This window comes from Ursus maritimus, unplaced genomic scaffold (genome assembly GCF_017311325.1).
Source record: "Ursus maritimus isolate PB19 unplaced genomic scaffold, ASM1731132v1 scaffold_13, whole genome shotgun sequence".
Taxonomy (NCBI): Eukaryota; Metazoa; Chordata; class Mammalia; order Carnivora; family Ursidae; genus Ursus; species Ursus maritimus.
Window position 1 is genome coordinate 3,614,741 of NW_024423675.1, and position 27,899 is coordinate 3,642,639.

General features: G+C 42.1%; 1 protein-coding gene across 8 annotated transcripts in view; it reads right to left on the bottom strand.

Annotated features, from left to right (window-relative positions):
- The window catches only part of BACH2 (BTB domain and CNC homolog 2), a 347,862-nt gene that overhangs the window by 241,204 nt on the left and 78,759 nt on the right, over positions 1-27,899 (bottom strand). For 4 of the 8 annotated variants that reach the window (XM_040627544.1, XM_040627540.1, XM_040627543.1 and 1 more), the window contains one exon: positions 13,323-13,435. Coding sequence is in view for 5 of the 8 variants with exons in the window: in XM_040627540.1 (XP_040483474.1) it covers positions 13,323-13,331 (9 nt within the window). In the remaining 3 variants the exon portion in view is untranslated. Of the gene's footprint in view, positions 1-12,667; positions 12,679-13,322; positions 13,436-25,267; positions 27,646-27,899 lie in introns of those variants that run through there. The other 4 variants (XM_040627539.1, XM_040627545.1, XR_005834291.1 and 1 more) reach the window with 4 other exon arrangements.

Consider the following 27,899-nt stretch of genomic DNA (forward strand, 5'->3'; position numbering starts at 1 on the left):
ACAATATCCTTTTTTGTCTCCTTGGATGCATATCATTTTTCAGTAATGATAGAACATGTAACAACAACAACAAAAAAAAGTCACTGTACTGTAGGAAATCATTCTAACCACAAGCTAAATTTTTGACCGTGAGTAAAGTCTCATTAATTTGGATTTCACTAGTTTCATAAGGAAAAAAAAAAAGGTGCCCATTAATGGTGTAAGTAAAATTCCCTGGAGAATCGATTAGATTCTTAAGAAAACAAAACAGCAAGCCTTAGGCACTTATTTACATATAAATACTTGGACCATTAATTGAAAAGCATTCCTAGCCTTGGCAGAATGGAATTTTCAAACTTGGATACTCTCAAAACCTCTTTCAGTGCCCTACGATGGGGATGCTGAGGAGCACTGGAAGAAATGGGACACAGAGGACCTCTTTTCCTAGAAAGAAGGGCTGGCTTGTGTGCGCACACATGTGCCTGGAGACACGTAGCATAGTCACTACTCATCCAGGGACAACATTTCCCAAGCCCCTGGCGTTCAGGTGGAGCCACGCGACTAGTTCTCATCAATGGAATATGAAGAGAAAAGATGCTGGGTCACTTCAGGGCTATGGTGATTAAGAAGTAAATGTTCCTTCTTTATGCTCTTTCTCTTCCACCAGCCAGATGCAGACAATCAAAAGCCTCAAAAGACGACGTTATGGGTTGAACTGTGTGTCCCCCACCCCACATTCATATGTTGGAAGTCCTAACCATCAATACCTCAGAAACGGACCTTAATGCAGAGACAGGATCATTGTAGATGTCATTAGTTAAGATGAGGTCATACTGGAATAGGGTGAGCCCTAATTCAATGTAACTGCTGTTCTTATAAAAAGGGGAAATTTGGACACAGCAGGAATAAAGGGAAGACAATATGAAGGGACACAGGGAGAACACAGCCATCTGCAAGCCAAAAAGAGAAACCTCGACAACTGAGCCTCGGAAAGAACCAGTCATGCTCAACTTTGATCTTGGGACTCCTAGCCTCCACAGCTGTGAGACAATAAATTTCTGTTATCTAAGGTGCCCAGTTTGTAGTACTGTGATAGCATCCTAGAAACCTAATATAGGTGATGGGAAAGCCAGAAGATAGAAGGAGCCTGAGTTCAGGATTTCTGAATAACTGCTGAATAAAAGCAATTCACTGACCAGAAAGACCTACACTGGATCAATACTGTAGCAAGAAAGGAAACTTTCATTGTGTCAAACCACTGGATTTTGAGGACCTATTCATTATAACGACTAAATTACCTGATATAATATTTAACTAAGTAACTTAGCCAGCAAGTAATTTTTAAAGTTACTTTACATGAAAAAAAAAAACAAAAAACCCATGGACACATCACAGAGAATATAAAATCCATGTAAATTTTTAGGATAAAAAAGAACTTCAAAAAAATTGTGAGTTTACAAGAAGATTATTTTGGGGTAATTCCCCCAAATCCTCCCCAGGGTACAAATTTACTCTCCTCTGCCAGTAGAAGTAGAATTTCCTGATGAATATTAAATAAGTCACAATCTCAAGGTTGCTATACATAGTTTAAATTATGTTATAATTCAGTTAAAATTTTTTTTTAATTTTGTAAATTCAGAAGGGATTTCTCCCAAGTGGCCCAAGTGTATAAAGTTTTACTTGGGTGCAAAGGATAAGAATATTGTAAAATGAGGTCTCAGTTTTTTCCAAAGTTCTCAATATTATTTGTAATCAATCTGAAGAGAAGTCACAATGTAACCATCAGCTTCTGCTCTCAAATACAGGCAAAAAATGTACTTCCTTCACGATAAGGTAAATAACATGGAATCAATACATCATTTTCCAGTTTTCGATTATGGTTCTTTTCCTGGTGTGATGAAAAAGTAAAAGGATATCCTAGCTAAGACATAGAGTTTTAATTCAAAATACCTCAAAAGCTGAGCTGGCAGCTGGGTTCTCATGTTTACGGAAAAGCTAGGATGATTCAGCCTGTGCTCAGAGCTCAATTTAGATCACAGCATCTGGATTCCAAACACATATAAGATGTGGCGGCAGGTTTCCAGGTCATGACTGATCCAAGACTGAGACCTGCGACCACTCACCAGAACAATTCCAAATGGAGAAAGTGCCTGAGGGAGGGAGAAACCTCAAAGGTGTTTGGAAGACCTGGCCATAGTCAGCCCTCCAAATTGCAGTAACATAAGCATTTCCTGCAGCTGGCAGGTGCTGGGGAGGCCAAGGCAAGGCAGCCGGGGGATGACACTGAACAGTCCCCAAGTCAGCTTTGTCACGGTCAGAAAACATCTCTCACAGATGACTTCTTTCCTGAAGCAGCTATTGTTCAGATTAAACTATGGGAATCTGGTCAATGGAAAACCTTAGAGAGCACAGGCTTCCTGCTAAGATCCGTGCTTAACTTTGCTTTGTTTCAAAGAGAAAAACTGGGGTAGGGAAAGGGAAAAAAAATATTTTAACAGCATTTTTTTTTTTTCTGGGTGAGAAGAAATCATAGCCACGGTAACTATAATGTAGGCTACACACTGAAATCTAAGAGGGGAAAAAATAGTAGCACAAAATCTTCCCAGTCCAATTTTATCTCCATCAGAATTCACCTCGCTCCTTCCTTAATTTTCCTTGGATGTGATATATATCCAGAACATTGGTGGTTTTGCAGCTACAGATTTTATGTGCAAGAAAAAATAACTTCTCCTGATGCTTTTCCTCACCTTCCCCCTCTGAGGTCTCTCTTTCTCTCTCTCCTTCTTGTCTCTTTGTTGTGAATGTCAGGGCTGTCAGTGTCACAGTCTGACATGATTAGTGTTTCTGACATTACACCAAGAAGCAGACGGAGAGCAAGGAGAGCGGGTGGAGGGGACGAGAGGGTGTGCAGCCATTTAAAGCCAAAGGAAAAAAAGAAACCCAACCTCCTTTCTCTGAGGTTCCTTGATTACAGGGCAACTTATCAATCGCCCTGAATTTTTCTCATTTATCCAATCAGTCCGTTTTCCTGCTCCTGTGGAGATCACTAAGGTGTGGATCTGTTCTGCGAGATCAAAGTCTGTGGCTCCAATAACAGAGAAGTCAGAATTCGTGACTCAGCAGATTGTAAGGCTGTGAGGGATAACAATCGGAGCACTTTGGGAAGACAGCACCAGTCCATTTCCAGTATCGATTCACTGCACTTTGTCACTCTAATGATGTTATCTCATTAAAAGAGATAAATGCCCCACTGTTCTTCCCAGAGCATCTGCTTCTTACTCTTTTCTCTTTTTCAACAGCATGGCTCTCAGCAGCAGCACATTAAAATCAAATTGAAATCCAATGCAAGGCTTGGCGACAGAGCTGCTTACCGAGGCTTCTTTTTAATTGCTTTTCCTTACTCTCGCCCCCTTCCTGCTCCCCCCCACAACTGTCATCCATAGAAACAAGTAATATAAAGAGAAACAGATGTAGAAAGTAATCATAATAGGAAGCATTTATTGAGTGCCTATTATGTGGAGCCTTCACCGCGTCCACATTTAACTTCTCCCACCATGACCTTCCCGGGTAAGTAGAACGATCCCCAGTGTGCAAATGAAGAAAGGGAGTTTGATGTTAAGGCGCTTGCCTGAGATTACATAGGTAATGGGACAAGAGTCCATCCGAAACGAATACTTTTTTTAACCCCCATTTTCATTCATGGAACAAATAACTAAATAGGCTTGCAACTTGATTAGAATAGGTAAGGAGAAACATGTAGAAGATGGTAGCAGCTATTCTTAGCCTGCTAACACCCAGGAACATAATGCCATAGGCAGTGCAATAGTTTTGTTTCAACAGATTTCTTATTAAATAAAAAAGGTAGCAATTTTCCATAATGAATGTTTTATACATTATTCCTTTGTGTATCAGGCCTCTGAAGTACACACTATTAAAGTCTATTAAAGTCTGTATTTAGCAGCATTACTAATGTGCCTTTGGGGAAATTATTACAATGAAACAGCATCAGTCTTTCACAAAATTTCAATTGTTATTATTCCTCTTTTGCTCTTTAATACACATGTCTATTTTTAGCTATAATCAGACCCCATCCAAAAATGCCATAATCCCAGCCTAGAGCAGTCACAACAAATTGTTTATGGGTTGGATTTAAGAAAAAACAAGAGATGCAGATATTGCTAATTTCAACCAATCTTTGTTTTCCTCCAAAACTCATTGCTACCCCAATGTTCTAATTAATAGGTGCTCCTGGATCACTGTGACATGTGATGACATTTTGCCTCTCTGGCTAGGGTTGGTTATCTTAATTAATTGCTTATACTTATATCTAATTGAGACTAACCTCTCAGGATAATGCCACTGTATTAAAATCTGAGGGTGGTAAGAAGTTACGAAACTATTCCACAAAAAAAAAAAAAAAAAAAAGAAAAAAAGAAAAGAAAAAGAAAATCAAATAAATAAACTAGAAGATGATATAAGCTGTGATTAATAAAATATAAATGTATTCATTTAAACCTAAACATTGTCATTTATGAAAGCCTAGAAATCTGTCTTCTGAACATGGACTGAGGATTATCTGAAGTTATGTAGTTTTACATACTGCGTCTCCCCTCCTCTAGTACATTTATTAATGTCATCACACAGTATGAAGTTTTTAAGAATGAAGCAAATGGGGTGCCTGGGTGGCTCAGTCAGCTGAGCATCCATTCTTGGTTTTGGCTCAAACCAAGATGGTCATGATCTCAGGGTTGTGGGGTCAAGCCCCGATTAGGGGCTCTGTGCTCAGCGTGGAGTCTGCTTGGGATTCTTTCCCTCTCTGTTCCCCTCTGCCCTCCCCCCCGTGTGCACTCTCTCTCTTTTGCTCTCTCAAATAAATAAATAAAATCTTAAAAAAAAAAAAGAATAAAGCCAACAATGCAGATATATTCAAAAGTATAATGCTCTCCGAAAACATCTTACAGAAAACAATGTTAGGATTATTTTACAGAGACAAAAGATGAAAGGCAGCTGGAAGAAATACTAGCAAAGAGCTACATGCTAGAAGACCACTGTACCACAAGAAAAGGACGGGGAAAGGGGCAATTCAAAGTATTAGGTACTCAAATGAATAAGCTGGGTTGGGAGTAATCTCTCAGTTATGCATTTCCCTTATATGCAGCAATACCATCGTTTGAGATAATATGTTCGCAAAATTGGGCAAATTGAGTTGTTTGTTAATATTGTAAAGATGAACAAGCCACAGATTAAGTACCTAAATAGTCATGTTTCCAATCACCAATTAACTAAATAGGATGTAACCTAATTGTACCCATTAAGGGCTACTAATTGTGAGAAAAAGGGCAGGGTTGAGGACTTGGAAGACAGAAGCATTCCTCCGCATGATTCACAAAGGCCAGAATCCACTGGCCTCTTTGTTACAGGGACCCGGCCACCACCAGCATCAAAGAAAGAGGTCGCAGCACACATCACGTGCCCAAAGGACCTGTCTAATTATGCCGTGGGCTTGTGCGGGCTTAGTGATGCAGACATGGCGATGCAGACGAGAACCCACCAGTTCAGTCAACATTTAATTAAAGCTCCACATGAAGGCTGGCATGGGACAGTTTGTCAAAAGAAAAAAAAAAAAGCAGAAATTGTTTGAATCAAAAAAAATCCTAGGCGCTATTCTTTAAATCTGCAAGAAATAAGGACGAACAAGATTCCAAAACCAACAATCACAATGCGTGTGAAGTGCCGCTGAAAAAACCAAGGTGAAACTGAATGTCCTCTTTCCTTCAAGTGAAACCTATTTTATGGTCAGTGGCTGTGGCCACATTTCAAAGGGCTTATCATGATTCAAAACAAGGCCTCTCAGACTTGAAATTATATTACCGTCATGTCAAAACATATCTCTTCTCCTGCGGTGGGGCCATTATGGTCTTAACCCAAAAGTCCAGCCTTTCTACTCCAAAGCCTTAATTTGCCTCCTACCCGTTCAGATTCTGCTTCATCTTTTCTGACATGATTGGGAGCTGTTAAGTCAGGCCCCTGGCAACCTCCACCCTCAAGTCAAGGCCCTGCCACATGCACATGAATCCTGCCGTGGGTGCGCGCGGTCTGAGGGCGGGCGCGGGCTTCCAGGTGCACCAGCGCGTTATTCATCTGATGCTCCACTTCTTGGGACAGAAAGGTTCAGACTTTCCACTTACACCCTGGACCATGAAGACCGCTTGTCAGAGAAGTAGGCACCTACCACTGCTCCACCATGAGCTCCTCTGAGATTCAGAGCTGAGCTGTGCACCCAAGACACCAACTGAACTGTGTTTCTGTGAAGCAGAAAGGAGGAGAGGCCTTGGTACTGAAATAAAAGCACTGATGTTGCTTCCATGGCAGAAAGGACTAGAAATTATCAAGAGATAATTCCACATAAAGTAGGAAGCATTTCTCAAATAGCCTGTATGTTTTATCTGTATTTACTAGCACAAACAAGTTGTATACATGCATATATTTCATTTTTTTAAATAATTTTTTTATTTATTTGAGGGACAGAGTGAGAGAGAGTAAGCACAAGTGAAGTGAGGGTCAGAGGGAGAAGCGGACTCCCCGCTAAGCAGGGAGCCTGATGCGGGGCTCAATCCTGGGACTCCAGGATCATGACCTGAGCCGAAGGCAGATGCTTAACCGACTGAGCCACCTAGGCACCCCCTCGTGCAAACATTTTAAAGACAACTAAGCATAAACATACTCCGTTAATTCTTTTAAATTTGTCTTCTCCCCACCTTGTATCAAGTCGACCATCTACTACATTACATTTATTTTAAGTTTGTACTCTCGTACCTCTCAGAAGGGAATTATATTCTTGTTTTCTTCCTAAAAATTCACTGAATTTCCCAGTGTGATGAACATGGAAGAGAATGGAGGTCCAGTTTTGCCATTTCTGTACACCCCACATTTAGCAGAATTTGACTTACATGTCACACAGGGGTTACACTGGCCTTGTGCCAACAATGTTCCACTTAATCTCACAAACTCTATAAAAGGTTTTGTTTTGCTTTTTAAAAATAAGGTCTAAGTGCAGTTTCTCCTTAAAGATGTAGAAGGTGAGAACAGATGTGTTACAACGTCCAGGACACTCACTGCTCTGAGCCATGGGTCCAGCTTCTTCTTAGAGTAAGGACTGCCAAACATAGGACATAGGCACACTCTAGCTCCCTGCTTCTCAAACTCCTATCTCAGGACATGCCCCAAAATTACTGCATACTTTAAAGAGCTTTTATTTACATCAATTATTTCTACCAATGTTTGCCATCTTAAAAATTAAAACTGAGGCATTTTGGATGAATGTCACTGGATGCCATGTAGTCTCTTGAAAAACTATACCATATATTCAACAGAGTGGAAAAGGCAAAAAAAAAAAAAAAAAAAGTCTTAACATTATTACGAAAGTAGTTTTGACCTTGCAGGTAGCCTGTGAATGGGTTCCCCAGGCGTTCCCAAACCATAGTTCGAGAAGCACTAGTCTAAACTTGTATACATCAGCAAAGTCTTTTGAACAGCTGGATGAAGAAATGACACCTACTCAGTAAGAGGATGTAATTCCATTTAAAAGTTTTGAGTCACTGAATCAAGGGGGCAGTATCTTTTTCTAGAGTGTTGATCTACTTGCTACTGCCCCCAAACAATTAGCACATTAAAAAGCTCCTTCCTGGGGCGCCTGGGTGGCACAGCGGTTAAGCGTCTGCCTTCGGCTCAGGGTGTGATCTCGGCGTTATGGGATCGAGCCCCACATCAGGCTCCTCTGCTATGAGCCTGCTTCTTCCTCTCCTACTCCCCCTGCTTGTGTTCCCTCTCTCGCTGGCTGTCTCTATCTCTGTCGAATAAATAAAGAAAATCTTTAAAAAATAAAAATAAAAAAATAAAAATAAATAAATAAATAAATAAATAAATAAATAAATAAATAAAAAGCTCCTTCCTGGTAATATGTCACATAGAATCACTCTCAGGTTTAAATCTCTGATTTGACCAAGGGCTCTCTTTTTCTATCTGTCCACTAAATATCTCCATCCAGTCGTATCTCAAATGCAAAACAGCTGAAGAGCTGTTCATTTTCAAATACTTGGTTTTTTTCCTGATTGTTAATCACATATACAAATACTTATTGCAGGAAAGTTGAAAATACAGAAAAGTATTTTTTAAAATAAGGAACAAATACATAACATGTACCTGCCCTCTGAAAAAACCACTGCTAACATTCTGGGCAACATCCTATCATATATACCTAAAAATAGAGTAAAGTTTGTATCTTAAATATAACCTGATGTCTTTTTTATATATTATTTTTAGTATGAAAGAATGTACATTGCTAAAGAAATTTGGAACATGCAAGCAAAAAAAAGGATAATGCTCTTAACATTTTGATGTGTATGTGCAGACATGTATGTTTTTTGAAAAAGGAAATAATGATCAAACTGTACAATTTATTTAAAACACCTTTTTATGTCATTAAATATTCCTCCATCCCTCCCTGGTATTTTTATTGTATGACTGTATACCACAATTGTTACCTTCTAAAAATTACTATTATCATAATATACGATGAACACCTTGGCTTAATTTTTATACACATCCATGGCAACTGTCTTTGAGTAACTGTTCTAGAAATGGAATTTCTGAGTCAAAAGGTGTGTGTATTTTTGAGGCTTTGATACACATTGTTTACATTCCCTTGAGAAATGTGTTCCTCCACTGTGTCTGAGAGAGCCTGACAGTCCCTTTCCTACCTTCACCAAGTCCACTTCACAAATCCTCATCAATCATATAGGTAGAAATTGCCACCTCATTGTTTTAATTCGCATTTCCTTGATAACTGTTGAGGTTGAACATTTTCTTATATGTCATTTACTGATTATATTTCTTCCTTTATTGGTCTTATCTTTCTGTTCTTTGCCCCTTTTCTATTAGAGTAATCATCTTTATCTTATTAATTTGTTAAGAACTCTTACTAAATTAGCTAAGTAAACTCCCTGTCATGCATGCTGGAAATACCGTCCTGGTGTGTCTTTTGTTTTTAGGGTAGGTCAGAACGCCTTTCGGTGGAAAGAAATTTTGAGGTTCCTTTATAATTTCTGTCACTGGACATTAATAAGGCCTGCCTTATTCCAAGATCATTTAACTTTTATTTGCGTTTTCTTTCATGTCCCTAGTTTTTGATGTGTGCAATATTTCTTCCAAGTCTGCCACAAGGGGGACCTGGCCATGGCTGCAGAAAAACGAGAGTGGAGACTCCTTGAATATAGATGCGTCATTTGGTGAAACCTCCAAGAGGGTCCTAGAGAGGGGAAGAGAGAGATCTATGTTTGTTACTCGCCAGTTCCCTACCTTGCATCTAGTGGCTCTCTCAACTTGCTCTTCAAGTGAAAGAAGTTTAAAACGGCAGAAGTTTTAATGTTAGGTGTATGTTTAAACATGAAACCTCTGAAGTAAGATGACTCTCCTTACCTTGGCCAGAATAGAAGCTTTGGATGGCAAAGACCTTTATTCTGTTCGCTGATGTCCTACAAGCACCGTGCATGGTACACAGTCCGTGCTTGACAAGTGTGTGTTGGAGGAGCTGATGTTTAATCAAGTAGAGTCATGTGTATGCTAGGTGGAGAGCCAAGGGTAACGAGCTCTGAACTTCACTGCTTCGTATTAAGCAGGGGCCAAGAAAGAAAAACTCGAAATGAAGGCAGAAACTTAATTTCAGTTTTACTCTTTAGTTGACTGTAGAGATATCGATCTGAGTGTAAAGGTGAAACTACCTCAAACCTGGCACAGTAAAATATTCAGAGAAAAAATCCTGCTAGGTAGATATTAAGCAAAACAGTAGCATCCACCCACCAAGAGAGATAAGACATTCAGCCCTACTTCGTTTGATGCTATGGCATTTGTCCAAAGCAACAGCAATCAGATCTGGCTTTATTTGAACATAAGAAGGAAGAAACAATTCTCAAGAAGGTTCCTTTTCACTGTGGGGGGAGGGGAGCACTCTGTATAATAACGGGAAAATTGATTATTTTTCAATCAGATGGAGTGCCCTCATAAATTCAAGGCAGACAACAGCATGTGATATGCCTTCATGAAAATGATGATCATGAAGGGAAAGAGTAGGAAGAGAGAGCTTCCAAGAGCAGAACACTGTTCCTGGGAGTGTGGCTCTGTGAGCTTGCAAGATGGTGTGTCCTGGACCTACGTCATCCTACCCAACTGGCCTCTACAAAATCCCATCCTGTCCAACCTGCCTCCCATTTGGCTATGATTTTTAAGTAACACGAAAATCCTTTCTTTACAGCATGATAATAGATAGATAACACAAATGTAAAACATTAACCCTTCTTACTAGCAACAATTTGTGTTACATAATCTATCTTTATACACATTAACGATCTCGCCTGACAAAGTAGAGAGGATAAAAATTTTTGACAAAATTTAAAGTTAAATCCTGATTATAAAGTTTTGGATCGATATAAAGATCAGAAAGTCAGCACTTTTAAAAAGATCTAGGGAGAGTATGAAAACTGGAAAGATGGGTCTCCATCGAGAGCCAGGGAGAAGGAGTACCCTGGGAAAACCGGTGCACCACAATTTCTTTAACATGTAAGACGAGAACATAAAGCCCCAAATGAACAACCATTTGAGCCTGTTTATGATATTAAAAAGTTGAATAAATGTGAGGGTATCCGCTCGGTAGAGATCTCATTTATATACGAATGCACCAGTGTGCTAGCTGTCTGAGGCCTGGTGTCCCCAAATTCTGCCACAGATTGAGGTTCGAGAATGTGAGGAATGAAGCCCCTACTTGGTGGACAGCAGTTCACTATGAGGTTAGCCTGGTTGAGTTGGTGAAATGGTCAATCTCTCGTGCCATGGGGGTCATGCCGGTCGTTTTCTAGAGATATCATCTCTAAATAACCCCAAAGACAGATGTCAATGCCTCACTGTAACCAGAATCGCCCTGTCGCTTCACAGGAATCACGCTGGACCCTAGAATACTGTGCCACCCTGCATCCTGACACCTCTCCAGTTAAAGTGTCCCATAAGCTAGCTGGGGTTTGGGAAGGAAGGAGAGTTATGACAGTGTATGTCTAAGGAAGTGGAAAGTGCCCAATTCAAAAGTCTCCAACTTTCTAGGAACAAATCTTAAAAATAATCAATCACACCTACAAAAATATTTCCAACATTCTAACTTACATATCCTAATCGATGACATGATCGTCTGGTTTTATTTATGCTGAGATCTATTTCCTCCCCGGAGGGTGATCTAGTCTTTGTCTTATGCCAAGAAAACCATAAGAAAAATGCTGACCTGTGAAGGTTACACATCATGCTTAATCACTACTTTAAATTAAAATAACATAAAATAAAGCATTCATTGGGCCACTTAGGCAGAACATAACTTCCCAAGCAACGGACACACCTACTGAGACACTTGAAATGTCTGCGGAGTCTGGTTCCCAGCTGCGCATCAAGAGCCAAACCATGACATCAGGTCTTGAGTTGCCCTGGAGAAACTTAGGGCAGGGCTGTCATAGCAAACTGTGCCTGCCAATCAGATTTCCCAAGAGTTGTCTTCGCGCTCCGGTACACCAAACTCTAACTAATAGAAGCCAAGTCTTGCAAGGACCACAGCGACAAATCTCCTCTCTTCCCCACCCTCCAGTCATGACCTTGGGGTGGAATACCTACCTACTTTCCAGTATTCCAAAAGCTCACATCCCAAAGACTGCTTAAAGATAAGTATTTAAGCCAATGGTGGTGGGAGAGTGGGGGCTGGAGGGTGGTCAGAACGAGGTTTCCTTCTCTTGGCCAAATGAAAATCTCTAAGAAAACAATTGCTTATTATTTTCTGGTCTCTTCCAGTGGGGTAAAACAGCCACCCTGAGAAGGCCAGACAAATGGCCATCAGAAAAATCACCATTGCAAAGGGGTTCTTAGTAAAAGACCCTCAACAAACAAAATGGGTTTTCTTAAAGCCTAGGGATTCCATCATACCTTTTGAAGACCACACTGTCTCAAAGCACTGTCTAACTCCACCACAACCCATAGCTAATGTGATAATTTACCTCTTCTTGCAGGCCTCTGGAAATGTCTCTCCCTTATATTAGATCCTTCAGTGGCTTTAAGAATTGGACCCTGACCTCGTTCTCTGGGATCATACCTACCATCTCCCCCCAGTGCAGGGGTATTCTCAGCCAGGGGTATTTCTGTTCCCCTAAGGGACACTGGTCAATGTGGGAGGAGAAGATTTTTGGTTGTCAGGACTGAAGTGGGGGAAAGGGGATGCTACTGAACATCCTTCAACGTGGAAGACAGCCTCTCACTACAAAGAATTACCCCAAATGTTAGCAGTGTTGAGTCGGAGATATCCTGCTGTACCAAGTTCTTTGTTCTCTAAACATGCCAGACTTTCTCGTATGCTTTGTGCCTAAACATAGCCTGTTTACCTGGAATGCCCTGCCCTACTTCTGCGTCTAAGTAATGACCATTTATCATTTAGGATCTGACTCAAAATGTCACCTCCTCTACAGTCCTTTCCATATCTCCCAAAGTTGGAGGTTCCTTCTGTGCTTCCAGAGTTTCTGGTACATATCTCATTAAAACACTAGCCACACTACCCCCAAGCCTGTCACCTGCTGCAGGCAAAACCTAAGCCTCATTCATTGTTCATCCCTGAGTGCCCACCTGGTGATAAATTGCTACTTGCTGAGTCAATCAAGGAATAAAGGGAAATGTTGCAGATGCACCTCTGATTCTCCTGCAGCAATGCCTAAGGGACAGCAGTGTCCCCATCATCAAAACAACAACAGCAAGTATTTATCAAATGCTTATAATGTAGACAGGTACTATATTAAGCACGTATTAACTCACGTTCATCCTTTTAACAACCTGAGAGGTAGGGACTGTTATCATCAGCAGTTTACAGATGAGGAAACAGGCACAGAGAAGTTAAGGCACTTGCCCAAGGTCATCAAAGCCAGCATCTGGAAGGGCTGATATTTAAACCCAGGTAGTCTGGCTCCAGAGACTCAATCTTCCAATATTTATGCCAAGGCAGTTATATTAACAACCAATACTTCAGCCGCTCAGAAGCCTCTGACAAACACAGTGACACATCTGGAAGACTATTACAACCACAGTGTGGCCACCACCTCCTCCTGTGACCCTGTCTATAAACACTGCTCACTGGGGTCACACAACTCTCCAGCCTCTGGATGCTTGCGGCAGGAGAAGTAACCTCCTCACACCATGGAAAGGCATTGTGTACCCAGAAAAATCATGGTATCAAAAAGAAGACACAAAGGCTGATTCCCAAAAGTATCTCTTACCTTGTTCATGCTGCAGGGACTGGAGCAAGGGCTCAGACATGTCACAGTGCGAGGCAGCTCTTGAAGATTCTCCTCGTTGCTGTAGACCTCACTTCCCGAAGCAGACAGCTGCACTGCAAACACGAAGAGGAAATCCATCAGCTGGCACTCAGGAAGACACAGAGCAGTCCTGGGTCCAGTGGAACTTTCTGGCATGATGGCAATGCTCCATGCCTGTACTGTCCAATATGGTAACCACTAGCCACATGTGCCACTGATCACTTGAGATGTGGCTAGTGCAGCTGAGGGCTGAATTTTAAATTTTATGTAATTTTAATTAAATTTAAATGTAAATAGACCCATGTGGTTAGTGGCTGCCCGACTGGACAGTCCAGGTCTAGAGAGTCAAATTGGAAGTCTTGAGGTCACAGACACTAGACATGCCAGTGGCCAAGGAAAAGCTGGATATCATATGCTCAGAGTGGCTATCGACACACCAGAACAAGAACATCCATTCAATAACTATTTTCTCAGTCCTTACGTGCAGGGTACTGAGGACATAGTAATCAATAAGCCAGAGAGGTCAGTTATTTAAGTTTCCCACTCAGGCTTTGACCTCCTTGGGAGGGGAAAGAATCTGGCATGTGAGCTGTATTTACTTTGTGCCAGATCTCAATGCCTTCCCTGCTGCCTACAAGGAAGAGACAGGCATTTGTTGAAGACTGACTACACCACTGGCTTAACAGATAGGACCTTCCACAGAGCTCCTACCTAAAGGGAATTCAGGGGGTCAGTTTTCCATGAGCCAGATGAAGCAGATGACTCAACATCCCCTCAGACGGATTATTAGGAAGGCTTTTTGATTCACTTGGACGACATTTCAGAGTAAAATGGTTGCTTGTACAGCTCCAGAGTTCTTAATGTGTCAAATATTAAGGAAAAAATAAAGAAAATATCTTCAACCACTTAATTAGATCTGTAGTCTTTTCTCTGAAAGATGTTTATGGGTGAATTTGAGAGGAGAACCAAACATTGTAAGGTTCCTTGTAATCACCTTATTTCTGTATTATTTTTTCTGGTTGCATCTAGGAAGGATTTATACATCTGAACCTTTCCATAAAGACTGGAATTACAGGTTTAAGCAGAACTGCAGTGCTTTAAAATATATATTCTTTTAAATAATAATATAACGATACAGAAAATGTTCAATAGGAAAAGAAAAAAGTAGACATAATCCCACTAATCATAATCACCTTTAGTGCTTAGCAATCAGCCTTTGTCTAGTGGGGAATGACCAGAGGCCCCTGGCGTGTCTGCCAAGTCGAGGACACAGAGAAGTCCATGGCTATGGTCCCCATATTAACGTCCTTCACCATTAAGAAAATGACTTTGCAATTTATATTTTCAAAAGATAAACTCCTACCCCACACATTACTATTCTGTGAACATAATATTATTAAATTCCTTGTACAAATCAGAAGATAGGGAGAGGAAATTGCAGATCACTCCCCGGCTATTTGAGACACATAGATTCCAAAGAAAATACCACATTCAGTCATAGCAATAACATATTTTAAGAATGATGTACAGCGTGGAGAGACCCTGGAATTCTGACTTTGTAGCCTACATACATCTAAATACCCCTCGGTACTTGATGTACTCAATGTCTTGTTTGCCTGGGTAATCAATTGCGGCTTCAAAGTCAAGAAAATTCAGTATCTAATTCTAACCAATCTTATAATGACTGAAAGAAAATGATCATGTAACTTTTACTCTTTGAATTCCAGAAGCAGATGCTAATATATTTCTCTTTCAAAGTAGACCTCCATACATGCTGTTTCCTTTTTAATATATGTAATTCAATCCACTTAAAGCCTACAGCCCAGCACTTTACTGGGAAACTTATCCAAATGCTTTGCACAGACGCCTGATGTCACAATTCCATTAAAATGTACACACTGGTATCAACACAGGAAAGGTGGGCACAAGAAGATAATAATAAACAGACAAGGATTCTTGAACATGATTTCCCCAAGGAAATTCCACCCAGCTCCAATCATGTCACAGTCCCCCTTCCCTCAGAACTGGGTATATAGTCGGCACTAGAGACATTATGGATCCTCCCCGTGCCCCCTGCCACCCCAAAGGTTCTTACGTTATTTTCAAGTAGTCAAAATAAAAACTCTTTGAGGGAAATATTAGTCACACAGAAAGTTCTTAATAAATACTATGAATTGATTTTTTTCTGTGCTCTCACAGGGCCTAGAATGATGTGGACTCTGAACGTACTATCTGAAACACAATGTTGATAATCATTGCAGTCTGCCTTTGGGCTTTTTAAAAAAAGGAACATCTTTTAATGTTCAGGATTGTAAATCTTTTAGAAAAATATTGTTAAGAATATCTTACAGTTGCATAGTGCTCAAAACTGCACAATGCACTTTTATATGAATACTCTCAGTACTGTTGTTGATCTGAGTGGTACTTTTTTAAATCAGGAAACCAGATTCAAAGCAGTAAAAGAATTCTTCTTAGTTATGTCGTCATAGGCAGTAGACCCTGGGCTTCAAGTAGCTTCATTTCAAGATACTACAGAATTAAAATACGTACAAAGCCTACAAATAAAATACCTCTCCTAATAACACACACACACACACACACACACACACACACACCATCATTAACCGAAAACACCTCAGCAAACAGATGACAGTTTTAGAAACTGGGTCAGTTCACTTCTGGCCAGCAACCAGAAAGACTGGCCTTGTTCTACCAAGTACTTTAAATCTCCTTTGAAACAGAGAGAACCTGGTTGTTTTGCAGCCAATTCCATTTAGAAGCTTACAGAAATCCACAGCTTAAAAAAGGAGATTGCATCTTAAATATAAAGCATTAGGGGAAAAGATACATGCGTTACCATGGTGGAATTAAGGGAGTTTTCTTCTTTATTCTATTTTTCAATGTTTCTTTGTACTCGTTCACAAAGTTGGATTCCTCTGATACTAAACAAAAGGCAAGTACAGATACCTTCAAAGGGTGCCTGGAGAAAGTCAATCCCAGAAGCTAACGTGTAACTTCCACTCAGTTGATCCTAACAGAGTTGGCTCGATGGGCAACAAAGCCTGTGGTCAACCTTAGGCTTTGGAAAGGTTAATGAAATGTAATTCATCGTTCCAGGTGGGTAGAAGTGTGAGTAAGCAGAAAAGTAGAGACAGGGCAAGAAGAGATCAAAGAGAGAATGAACAGAAAAGGTGAAGGCTACAAAGAGAGAAGAAATGAAAGGGCAGATAAGCAAACAAAGACACCTAGAGACAGGTTCAGTGAGGTAGACAACTGCCCCTCACCAGCCAGGTCCTCACTAACAGAAGAGACACGGAGAGACTCAGGCTCCTGGTGACAACACCACTTCCTACGGCTTCTCTGGATGTCAGCAAGTGGAGCTGGAGTAAAGTTAAGACTGGGCTTACCTGTTTCTCCACTGTTTATTTACCATCAGCCTCCACCTACCACAGAGAAAAATCTGTTTTCCCCGCGTCACTGATAATGTGGTATAGAGGTATAGTGAGAACAGAATAAGCCAACTTTAGTCTCCTTACTCTAACGAGAGTACTCTTTATTTATTCTTACTCTTGACACTCTTAAACATGTCAATGGTGTGTGTGTGTGTGTGTGTGTGTAGTGCTATTTCTTGGCCCTTGAAAATGCAACTAATACTGCCAATATAGAATGGAGTATGATGAGCTGGGCTTTTCTCCCCACTCCAACTCCCCCATCCCCTTCCAAGAGGTTCATTCTGGAAGGCTTTTGTCATATAATGCAAAGCTGGGCTGCTCAGGCACTCCTATGGGAAACAGACCCATAGGAGCAAGCAGGTCATTCATAAGAATAATGGTCTTGCTGTCTTTTAGATATAATGTACCCTGATGTCAGTCTGTGGAATGGCCTTTGGTTCCTTCCCTCCTACCACCAAATCCAACAGCCTAGACAGGTAGAGGGCTCAAGCATGTGGACCCAAGAACTTGCGAGGAAGGATTAAGCTAAGTCATAAAGAGACAAACAGGGTTTGGAGAGAAAAGGGAAAGGCAAGATGACAAAAGTCTAGAGGAAATTCTCTAAATCTAGGGCTTAGGAGCTTGGGAAAACAGACAAACAGATGAGAGATATATCCCTAATACTCTCCTACCCTGTTTTTATGAGTTGGAATAATTTACATGTCTCTGGAGTAAAACCTTGACAACCTTCATTTGGTTGGAATCCTTATATAAGACTGGATAAATTTAAGACCATTTTATCACAGACAGTCCAGTCCTTCTCTTCCACAATAGGAGGCTGGTGCCAGGATTCAAGGATCCAAAGGTAAAGCAACAAACGGACCCCTGTCCCCCTCCCCAAATGCACACAGACCTCCCGCATGGCTGGCTCCTGCCTTTCTGAAGCAGCAGCAGAGGAATCCAAGCAGAGCTCCCTGAGCAGGTCCCCGCAGGCCCCTCTCCATCCTCAAAGTCACAGCAAACATGTCTCTGGTTCTTCAGGACCCTGGTGTCCTTGCCACCCTCACATTTAGGCAGCAAACATGCCATAATATTGTTTTGCCCCAAGAGACGGAACGACGTTTGCCATTCTGCCTTGCCCCCATGCCCTGCCTCCCAGGACATCATGCAAAACAAACAAGCCAAGTTAGAAGGATGACAGCATCTTCCCACCAAGCATCATGAGGGGCCTTCCTCCCCAAGGATAGGTTACACAATTTGATAATGAACGTTCTGAAATTTCAACTAGCATGTGACCAATGGTTCAACAAGAAGTGGTGATAAGGAAGAAGAAATGAGAGGATTATAAATGATAAAGAAGAGAGGCACTGCTGGTAGCACGAAAACACTGCCCTGAGAGCCAGAAGAGGTGCAGGAAGAACGCCACGCGATAGCGTGTCCGACACTTTCAGAGGACTGCTCCGCACGCGTGGTAAGGGTTTCCTCCACTTCATGAAACCATACGTAAGGATATCTAGTGTTTAGAGGCAGGGCTGTCACTCTATAAAGGGTCATTTTCAGTCCCTCGGTAATTTAGGAATATCTTAATTAAAGGCAGGACATGAAAATCCCAAGGGGTTACCTGGCACAGCCTATTCCTCTTGCCTGGGTGACTGTGCAAACCAGGGGACACAGATGCAGATGACTACAGGAGCCAAGAAAGAGTAAGATGAAGGAACAGTCAGGCCAGAGAAGACAATGAGGAGTAGGGAGGCCTGCAGAGTCTGCTACTCAACTCCAGAAAAGTAGGAACAAGGCACATGTTCCCAGAGCTGCTGATAGTCAAGAGAGCCAGAAAATGGAGAGATTATGTAAAATCCTGTGCTTGTGTAATGTTGGCAATACGTGTTAGCATTTTGGAAATCCCATAGGGGTTGGATTTGATCTGCAGGTTTGTATCTCTAGCTTACACTTTTTGTGTAAGTCCGGGGATTGTTTCTTTACATCTCCAAGGCTGGAGGCTCCCAGTCTGTCTCCTGACCCCTCCAGGGTTATACTGCTGTGGCTTCCTGGGGCACAGCAAGCCCTCCAGGAGAGTGGGCAAAGCGGGACTCGGGAGCCAACTCACTCCATCTGAGTATCACCTCTGCCTTCTCGCATGTGATTTCAGCAAGTTATTAACCCTCCGAGAGTCTTCACTCCTTATTAATCCTCCCAGAGTCTTCACTCCTTCATCCATGAAACTGGGGCAAATTCTTTGCATGTCCTAAGACTGTTTTGAAGATGAAATGGAATAATATGAAGAAAGTATTTTATACATGGTGTTAAAAAGAGGGGAGGTCCTTCCCCTCCCCCGTTTCCCATCACTATTCTGCTTAATCGCACATAGGGGTTTACCTCTCAACCGCCCTACTGGTTTCTAAGTATTCCACGGGAAGACATCTTATCTGTTTTATCCCCAAACAGCCACACCTGTCCCACCACCCTACACACAGTAGGCTTCCAATATATGCAAAATTTAATTATAATGTTGTTATATAATGTTATTTTGGACAGCATGTTTATCCCCCCACCGCCCACAAATTCATATATTGCCTAATTCCCGGTGTGTTGGTATTAAGAGGCAGGGCTTCGGGGAGGTAATTAGGTTTAGATGAGGTCATGAGGGTGGAGCCCTCATGATGGGATTAGTGTCATTGTGAGAAGAGACACCAGAGAGTTTGCATGTGTGTGCACTTTCTCTCCCCCCCACCCCCAGGCCGTGTGCAATACACCAGGACGTCAACCCTCTGCAAGAGCTGTCTCGCTAAGATCAAACGGGCTGGCACCTTGTACTTGGTGGCTGCCCAGAGACCCAGGCAATCCCCTATCCATTTGACCACTATGGTTGAGAAGGCTAACTTGTATTCATCTAAGACGGTTTACCAACCATGCCTGACTACCTCCAGGCTTCTCTGATTTTACTCTAAAAGAATCCCAGAGACCTTCAAACAATCCCAGCTTCCTTCTCCCTAGAGGGGTTTGCTTAACAATTCAGGCAAACACATTTCCTGTGATTTGCCGAGAAGCTAAAATAATTTAACAGAAAGCCTAGTTAGTGGGTTACTTCAGAATGACCCACTGAAAAGGAAACAATGACAAGGGAAATTGCTAGAAAGGTATCTCTTTACAGAAGCTCAAGGGGACCGGCTATTTCTCCTATAAAAGGTTTCCAAGGAAGGCATTTAAATATTCTCAAGAGCACCTTGAAGACAAGTATAATGAGGGATGACTGCCCTACTGGGGGCCGGTGCTTACAACAGAAGCTCATCTGCTTAGTAAGCCAGGCTGGGTATCCTGCCCTGTTCCTCTGGGAGGGGACTGTCATGAGTCCTCAGAAAGCTCAGTTTGGCAGGATGGCCCCTTGTCGAAGCAGTCTCAGGGATTCACTGTTTGTTCATCTCTGCTTTCCGGAAGCTCTAACTCTGTACTTCCCAATATCAGCTTATCCTTAGTGTGGCTTGTTCTCTGTGAGGGTGGACCACCTCCCGGGTGGTTAATCTTTCCAGAAGGATCCAGTGTTTGCCTCTACCAGAGCCCTACAGCTTTCAATGCTCTCAAACCAGCTTAGGTCTACATCAAAGCAACAGAAGCTCCTGCACTATGCAGGGAGCGGATCTGCAGACCCTACAGCTCTTCAAGCAACGTAACCCTGGGTTTCCATCTCCCGTCACTGTACCCCAAACGCGCACACTCAAAGCCCAACACGGACTCTAGGGGGAATTCTACTTGCGTCTTTTGGCAAACAGTTCCCTCGGGAGTAGAACCATCACAGCCCGCAGCCAGGTCTGAATCACTCCCAGGCCTGCGGCATGAATGTCTTCTGGCACATGGCGATTTCCCGTGTAAGTTCTCCCTATTTTCTATTTCACCCAACATACCTGAGGATTGTTCTGGTGGGTGGGGTCGGCATGGGGGGCTAGAAGTGGGTCAGGCTGCACCAGCTCAGTCTATACTATTCTGCCGAAATTATCCGGTTTGGGGTGCCCTAAACTCAATTCTGCCACATTTAGGGTCCCGTAGATGGCCATTTGGCTGTAACTCAGGCTAGAGCCAGAAATCTGTTCTTTGCAGCACGCGCTACGTTGTTGCGACTCGCACCCTAACTTCTCCTACAGCAGAGGGACGACGCTGGGTGAGGAAGGGCGCACGGCCGCCGAGCGCTGGGAGAGGAGCCCGCAGCCAGCATCAGCATCAGGCACTTTCCCAAGGAAGCAGCCACCTCCCTGGACAACACTGCACTTTCCGCACACAAGCAGGTCTGTCCTCCGTTCTGAGGACAGGCATCTGCCTTCCATGAGCTGTCCCATAAGTTAGCACTGCATGACTGCACGCGGACGTTCTGGGAGCCTCGGAGAGGCAAGACGGCAAGAAATGAAACAAGGGCACAACCACCTCCCCACATCATAAGCGAGGTCTCTGGAGCCACGGCGTTCCTCAACAGCAGCCAAGAGAACAGCCACAGAAAACGGCTCCAGCAGCCGACCTGGAGGCCTCGTCCCTGGGGTATCCTCTGATCTCATTACAGCAGTCGACACTAGTCCTCGCAAAACAAACAGAGGAAATTTATGCCTGCCTTAGCCTGTGGAGAGCTCCGCATTCCTTGTTTAACGAGAGTTCCAGCTTCCGAGACCGCAGCCTTTGGGATGGGAGGATGTCTGCTTTGCTCCAGAGAAAGAACTCTTGTCGCTGCCTTTCCCTCTTTCTGGGGCTGGATATGAAGGCGGAGAGCCTGCAGAGAGCCACTGAACTTGTGGCCTAGGCTCTCTGCTCCGGTCCCTGCAGAGAAGTTCCCTTTCTTCTTGTGTCAACATCCCCAAGCTCAGTCGGTGGGGCCACTTCCTCTTGAAGGGCTCTGGGAAAGTCGCTGTGTGGCCTTGAAGGGTTCCACCTGCTAAGGCCAGCATCCTGAGAAAGAGACTGCTCTGTGTGACAGAACTCCAGGTCTTCTGGGAGGAAAAAGGCTTCCCCCAAAATACCCTTGCTTGAGCCTTGGAAAACTTTACTTAACTTGGGGTTCCCACTTTTGGGATAAATGGCAGGAGGGAAAATGTTACTTTCTACCCTTGAATTCAGTCTCAGAAGGAACTGAGTGCCCAGCTCATGAGGTAAAGAGTGAACTTCGAAACCAGAATAAGAATACAGCAGTGGTTCTGAGCCAGGGTGACTTTGCCCCCCAGGGGACATTTGCGATGCATGGGAAGTTTTGATTTTTTTTTTTTTTTTTTTTTTGTCATGACTGGGGGAGACTGCTACTGGCATCTAGTGGGTAGAGGCCAGGGATGCTGCTAAATATCCTACCATGCACAAACCAGCCCCCATAATAAAGAATTATTTAGTCCAGGGGCCCCTGGGTGGCACAGCGGTTAAACGTCTGCCTTCAGCTCAGGGCGTGATCCCGGCGTTATGGGATCAAGCCCCACATCAGGCTCCTCTGCTATGAACCTGCTTCTTCCTCTCCCACTCCCCCTGCTTGTGTTCCCTCTCTCGCTGGCTGTCTCTATCTCTGTCAAATAAATAAATAAAATCTTAAAAAAAAAAAAAAAGAATTATTTAGTCCAAAATGTCAACAGTGCCGAGACTGAGAAACCCGGATGTAGAGGGAACACTCAAGGATGTGGATAGGCTTAAAAGAAGGACAAATCTTTTTTTTTTTTCGTTACAGAAACAGTTTTCAGTTTTTAATGAACTTGTAAACAAAAAAGCTTCCATTTCAAAATAAAAACAAAATCGCAGATCATATAGATGTTTATAGTGACTACATTTAGCTAAGAAACATACATCCATGTTTAGTTATAAGATGTTAACTAAATTTCTGTGATAAATATGCTTTTTTTAAATCTCAAGACCATTATAGAGCTCATGCAGAGTCTTCAGGAAAATCTAATCATTGCTATATTTTTAGGTCTTCACCGTAGATGCTGTGATTTCTAACACAGGTAAGCAGCCAGGGTCATCCAAAACAATGACAACTCTTACTCACATAACACTAATGTTGATATCCTACAGCCAGAACGTGCACAACTAACAACTACAAAAATTTAGCATTTCTCTCTTCGGGTAAAATAAATGAAAACTACCTTTTACCTATGCGGAGTGAGATCATTAGAACTACCTGGAAAATAGTGGAACGGCTTCGATATTAGACTAGACCATTGTGAGTGCTGTATTATTCTAGGTAACGGTGTGATCTGAGTGCTTACTATCATAACTGAGTGGTGAATATTCATAGAAGGAACTTATGAGCTAAGTTCTATGATTACTAAAACCATATATATAATCTGAGTATATCTATTCTGGAAAAAATGGCAAAATGTTTCAACTTCTACAATATCAACAAGTGTGAGAAACCATGGTGATGCTGACCTACATTCCAGGGAGACTGAGGAAAACAGTGCGTAGTAGGGCTCTAAGTAAATGCAGAATTGCAGAAATGCGTCACAATGAAAGCAATCATGGTGCATATTTTGAAATTCTTCCCATTTTTAATGTTCTGAACCTGTATCAAAGTATTCCCTTTCCCCTTCATAGTATACTCTCACTACATTGGTTAGATAACCCAGTTGTTATTCTCTCTTGAACTATCTTTTAGTCCAGCAAAAGAAGGAAAAATCTGCTTCCAAGCACAGCTAATGCATGTAAGCACATTTGGAAAAGAAAAAGAAATTCATGAATGAGCAGAAGACAATTTTTTAATGGAATGTTTCAGAGGCTTGTGGTATAAAAAGTAAACAAAATGATTCACTAACTGTTAGTACTGTTTACCATGATGCAAGAGTTGGGGTTTTTCGAATGTTCCAGAAGCCAGAGGAAAAGGAATACTGGGGAAGGGAAAAATGATACCTTCCACGGCATTTCAAAATCATTGCTCAATTCCTCTTGAGCGAGGAAGCCATAGTAATGACTTTATTTTACCTACCGCAATTATGGTACACCTCGAAGTAATTCTCCACATTATCCCACTTTCCTCCCTGCACTCAAGTCCTGCTAAATAATCTCTGGAAACCATTAACCAAGAGTCCTGTTCCAATTTTCCTCTCCTCCCTCCCTTGCTGCCTCAGTCATGCTGGAGTCAGGACAAAGCAAACTTGTATTACATCACAGAGCAAACTCATTTTCTCTAAACCATTCTGCTGGTACTTAACTGCTACTGGAACCCAATGCTGTCAACAGTGTGGTCTTTGTTTGGTGGGTGTTGCTTTAAAAATTAAAAAAAAAGTTTCCCCACACTCCCTTCTTCTTTTAAATACAGGCGAGTAGTTTGAGGAGCCTCCCCAGCCTGGCTCCACCCCGCTGTGTAAACTAGACATTACCTTATACACAAATGAATCTACAGCATTCCTCAGTCTCGCTGCCTCGCTGCAAAATTCCTATGCTCCCCAGCAGCCACGGCAGCACACACTCCCCCTGGCTTCCCTCCTCTTTCCTCTTCCCCCACCCTCTCTCTCTCTCTCTCTTTTTTTTAAATTTCCACTGCCTCACTGTGTTTTTGTGTAAATGATCTCACATGACTCAACAAATCCATCTGCCTGAAGCAGGCCAAGTCTGGAGCCCTCCCAGGAGGGAGGAGAAGAATTGCTTTGTGGAAAGGACCTGGAGCTCTGCCCTTTCTCTGGCTCGAATTACCCGCCTGTCAGGCCTGACGGATTTGGCTAAAAATAAAAGGAAGCGGGCCGTGAAAAGCAGATGAATGGGCTCAGCAGTTCCTTAGATAACACAGGCCTGCTGTTGCCCAAAGCTCCCCAAACAGAAACTTCAAATGCAGGCCCTGTGAGTACAGTGATGTGTCTTCCAGGTGAAAGGGGGCTGTCAGATCCACTGGAGGGGGTGGGGGGCATGGCCTGTGTTTCAGATTTCTGTTTCAACACTTCTGTGTGTGTGTATGTGTGTGTCTGTGAGAGAGAGAGAGAGAGGAGATTCTTGCATAAAAATATTCTCAGAAAAACAGTAGAGTTCAGTGGAGTGAAGGCTTGGCTTGCAAAAAAAATGTTGTTTCCACTACAAAATTACTCTTCTCCCTACCTCCCAACACCAGACACTTTAAGCCTCCCTATGATGTCACTCCTGCACTCAGCGCCAGCAAAGAGCTAAAAGTCCTTCTTGTAAGTGTATGCCCAGCGCCCGCAGTGGGTATTAAGCACTTAGGTTGGCAATGTAATGACACACTGTAACAATCTGTAATATGAAGCAGTCAGCAAAGCCCTGGCTCTGAAAGCTATTTCTCCCAACCATTAACCATATGTTTGGCTCCTCAGATAGCCAAGCGGGTGTTCCAGCTTACCATCTGGTTTCTATCCACACAAGCAACTGCAAAGCACAGACTATCTCCCTCTGGAGCTGCGTGTTTCTTTTTCTCTCTCCTTTCCGTTCTTCCCTTCCCTTTTCCTCCTCCCAGCTCCTCTGGTTCCCTCTGCTAAAGAATTCTCTGCCATTCATCATGTGCAAAGAAAACTTTACCTGACACGGCAGCGGCAGAGCCATTAAGAATGCACAGCTGTATTGTAAACACGCCAGAGGGCCGTTTACCATCCGCTGAAGCTGTAGAACCAGGTCTCTACCCCCTTCTTCATCTCCTATTGAGGGCTGACACTTGATCCAGTTTGTTAAAAATAGGTACATTCTTGACAGATCCAGGGGTTGCTGTGGTGCCCTTCACACTCACTTCATATTCTGGGAGTGGGGCTTTAAAGCACGTGCGCGCGCGCGCGCACACACACACACACACACACACACACACAAAGTTTGCCTCTGCATTCAATCTGCATGACATCAGTCTCTCACAGATGACATACCGGCTGCAAATAACCAAGTTAACTAAAGGATTCTATTCCTTTTTATGCCCTAAAGGATTCCATCCCAAGTGTGTGTGTTTTTCTTTCTTTTTTTCTTTCCTAAAGAGCCAGCCATTTCAACAAATCGATAATTTGTAAAACGTCTGCTAATTTACATCTGCGTTTTAATAGTACACACCAAGGACATGGAACATGCTATCAGAGCTCATAGGATTTTCTTACTGTGTCACCACATTTTCTCCACTTTAAGATTTCAGGTACTTAGCAACTTTTTAAAAATTTATGAAAAGACCTTTGATAAACAGAAATTAGGTAATTTTTTCTCCTGTCCCCACAAGAATTATATGTGCATTAGGAAACTGAAGTTAATTCTTTCCCACACCTTAAAAAAAGCACTGGTTTCTCACATACCAAGAACAAAAGGAACAATATCATTAAAAAGTGATTAAGCAGAATGTCAGATTTTATCAACATGGCAGGGCTATGGAGGTTCTGTCATGGGAGAACTGTTTATTCAGGCGAACAAGGACGCCAGGGAGGCCACTACCTGTGCAAACTTTTACACCCACTGCCCTTGTCAGTCCTCTTTCCATGATCTAAAATAGATCTTTTGTTAGCCACTTCTACCAATAAGGGACATTGAAATTCTGCCACATGCAGGTTTTAGAGAATGACAGGAATGAGGAAATTTTAATTTCAGTGAACTTAGGAAATTGTCCACAGAAGTTAGGTTTAATTAAATTTTGTTTTTGACCCTGAAATCATACATTGAAAATAACACCGCATTACCTTTACTCACAATATCATTAACAAAAGGAAAGAAAAATGACCACCTAAAAACTTCAACATTTTTACAGTGTACCTGGCTCTTTAAGCATCTGTGGAATCAACTTATTACAAGATATTTATGCTTTTCATAAATACTGGTGCCTTGGTGCTCCTCCCCCAGCCCAATTACAGCAGGATCCCCGGGGTGGGCCTGGGCATCAGTACTTTTGAAAGCTTCCCAGCTGTACCCACCATGCAGCCAGAGTTGAGAAGTCTTATGCTACATGAACTCACATGATACTGGAAACTACGTAACCTTTGGGGTGGAAATGGAAATGAAATTTAGGATTAGAACAGCGACTTTCAATCTTGTTTACAAGTGGAATCTTCAACTGAAAAAAATCTTATATGAAATCCCTGTACACAAAATAGTGAAAGTGCCATTTATTTATACTGTCATTTTATACTCTCGGTCTGTACTCTCATCCATAGATTTCATAAATTCAAATACACAATTTTTTAATTACTGTAAGTCAACCAGTGAGGATGAAGAGGCCATTTTATTGAACATAAAAATCTGAAGTTGGGGTCACGGCTGACAGGTCCAGTGCTGTCCACCTCAACATCCAATTTTTTCCGTGGCCCATGGTTCAGATGATCAAGGCTGCGTATATGTAACAAGAGCAGTGTGTGCAGCAGTAGGATTACATTAATTCATACATTAATTTAATAAATGTCGATTAAATGTCTCGTACACACCAGATACTGCCCTCATGGGTCATCACAGGAATAAGCTGCAATCTTTTCCCTTGAGAAGCCTAGTTAAGAAGACATGTCATGGCAGCTCAGCAATGTAAGCATAATAACAGAGGTGCCAAGAGTGTGCGATAGGGAGAAGTAGCTAATTCTGAGGAAACGGGGCATAACTTCACCAGCATGGGACAATTAAATCAGGTCCTAAAAATATGAGTAAGATTATTAGAACTAACAACGAAAGGGAAGGACATTTCAGGAAGAAGGAACAGAATATGAAAAAAAAAAAAACCCATAAGTATAAATAGGCTTGGTGAGATCTGGGAGTTATGAGAAATTCTGAAGGGGTCAGGAAGGGCTGGGGCACAAGGCTATGACCTGAGGCCAGGTTATAAGAAACTTGAAATGTCATGATACAGTTAAGACTAGCACTGACCAATAGACATATAAAGTGAACCATACACACAATTTCAAATTTTCCAATATCCACATTTAAAAAATAAAAATAGGAGAAATTAATTTTGATGCTACATTATCTAGACCAATTTATCTCAAATATAATCATTTCAACATGTAATCAATATAAAATGATTAGTGAGATATTTTATATATTTTTTTCTCACTAGGTCTTTAAAATAGGATATGGGTTTTATATCTAAAACATCCCAATTTGGACTAGCCACAATTTAAGAGCTCAATAGCCACTCATGGCTAGTGGATACCGTATTGGAGAGCACGGGTCTACCCCTTTCCTGCAGGCACTGTAGAATAAAGGA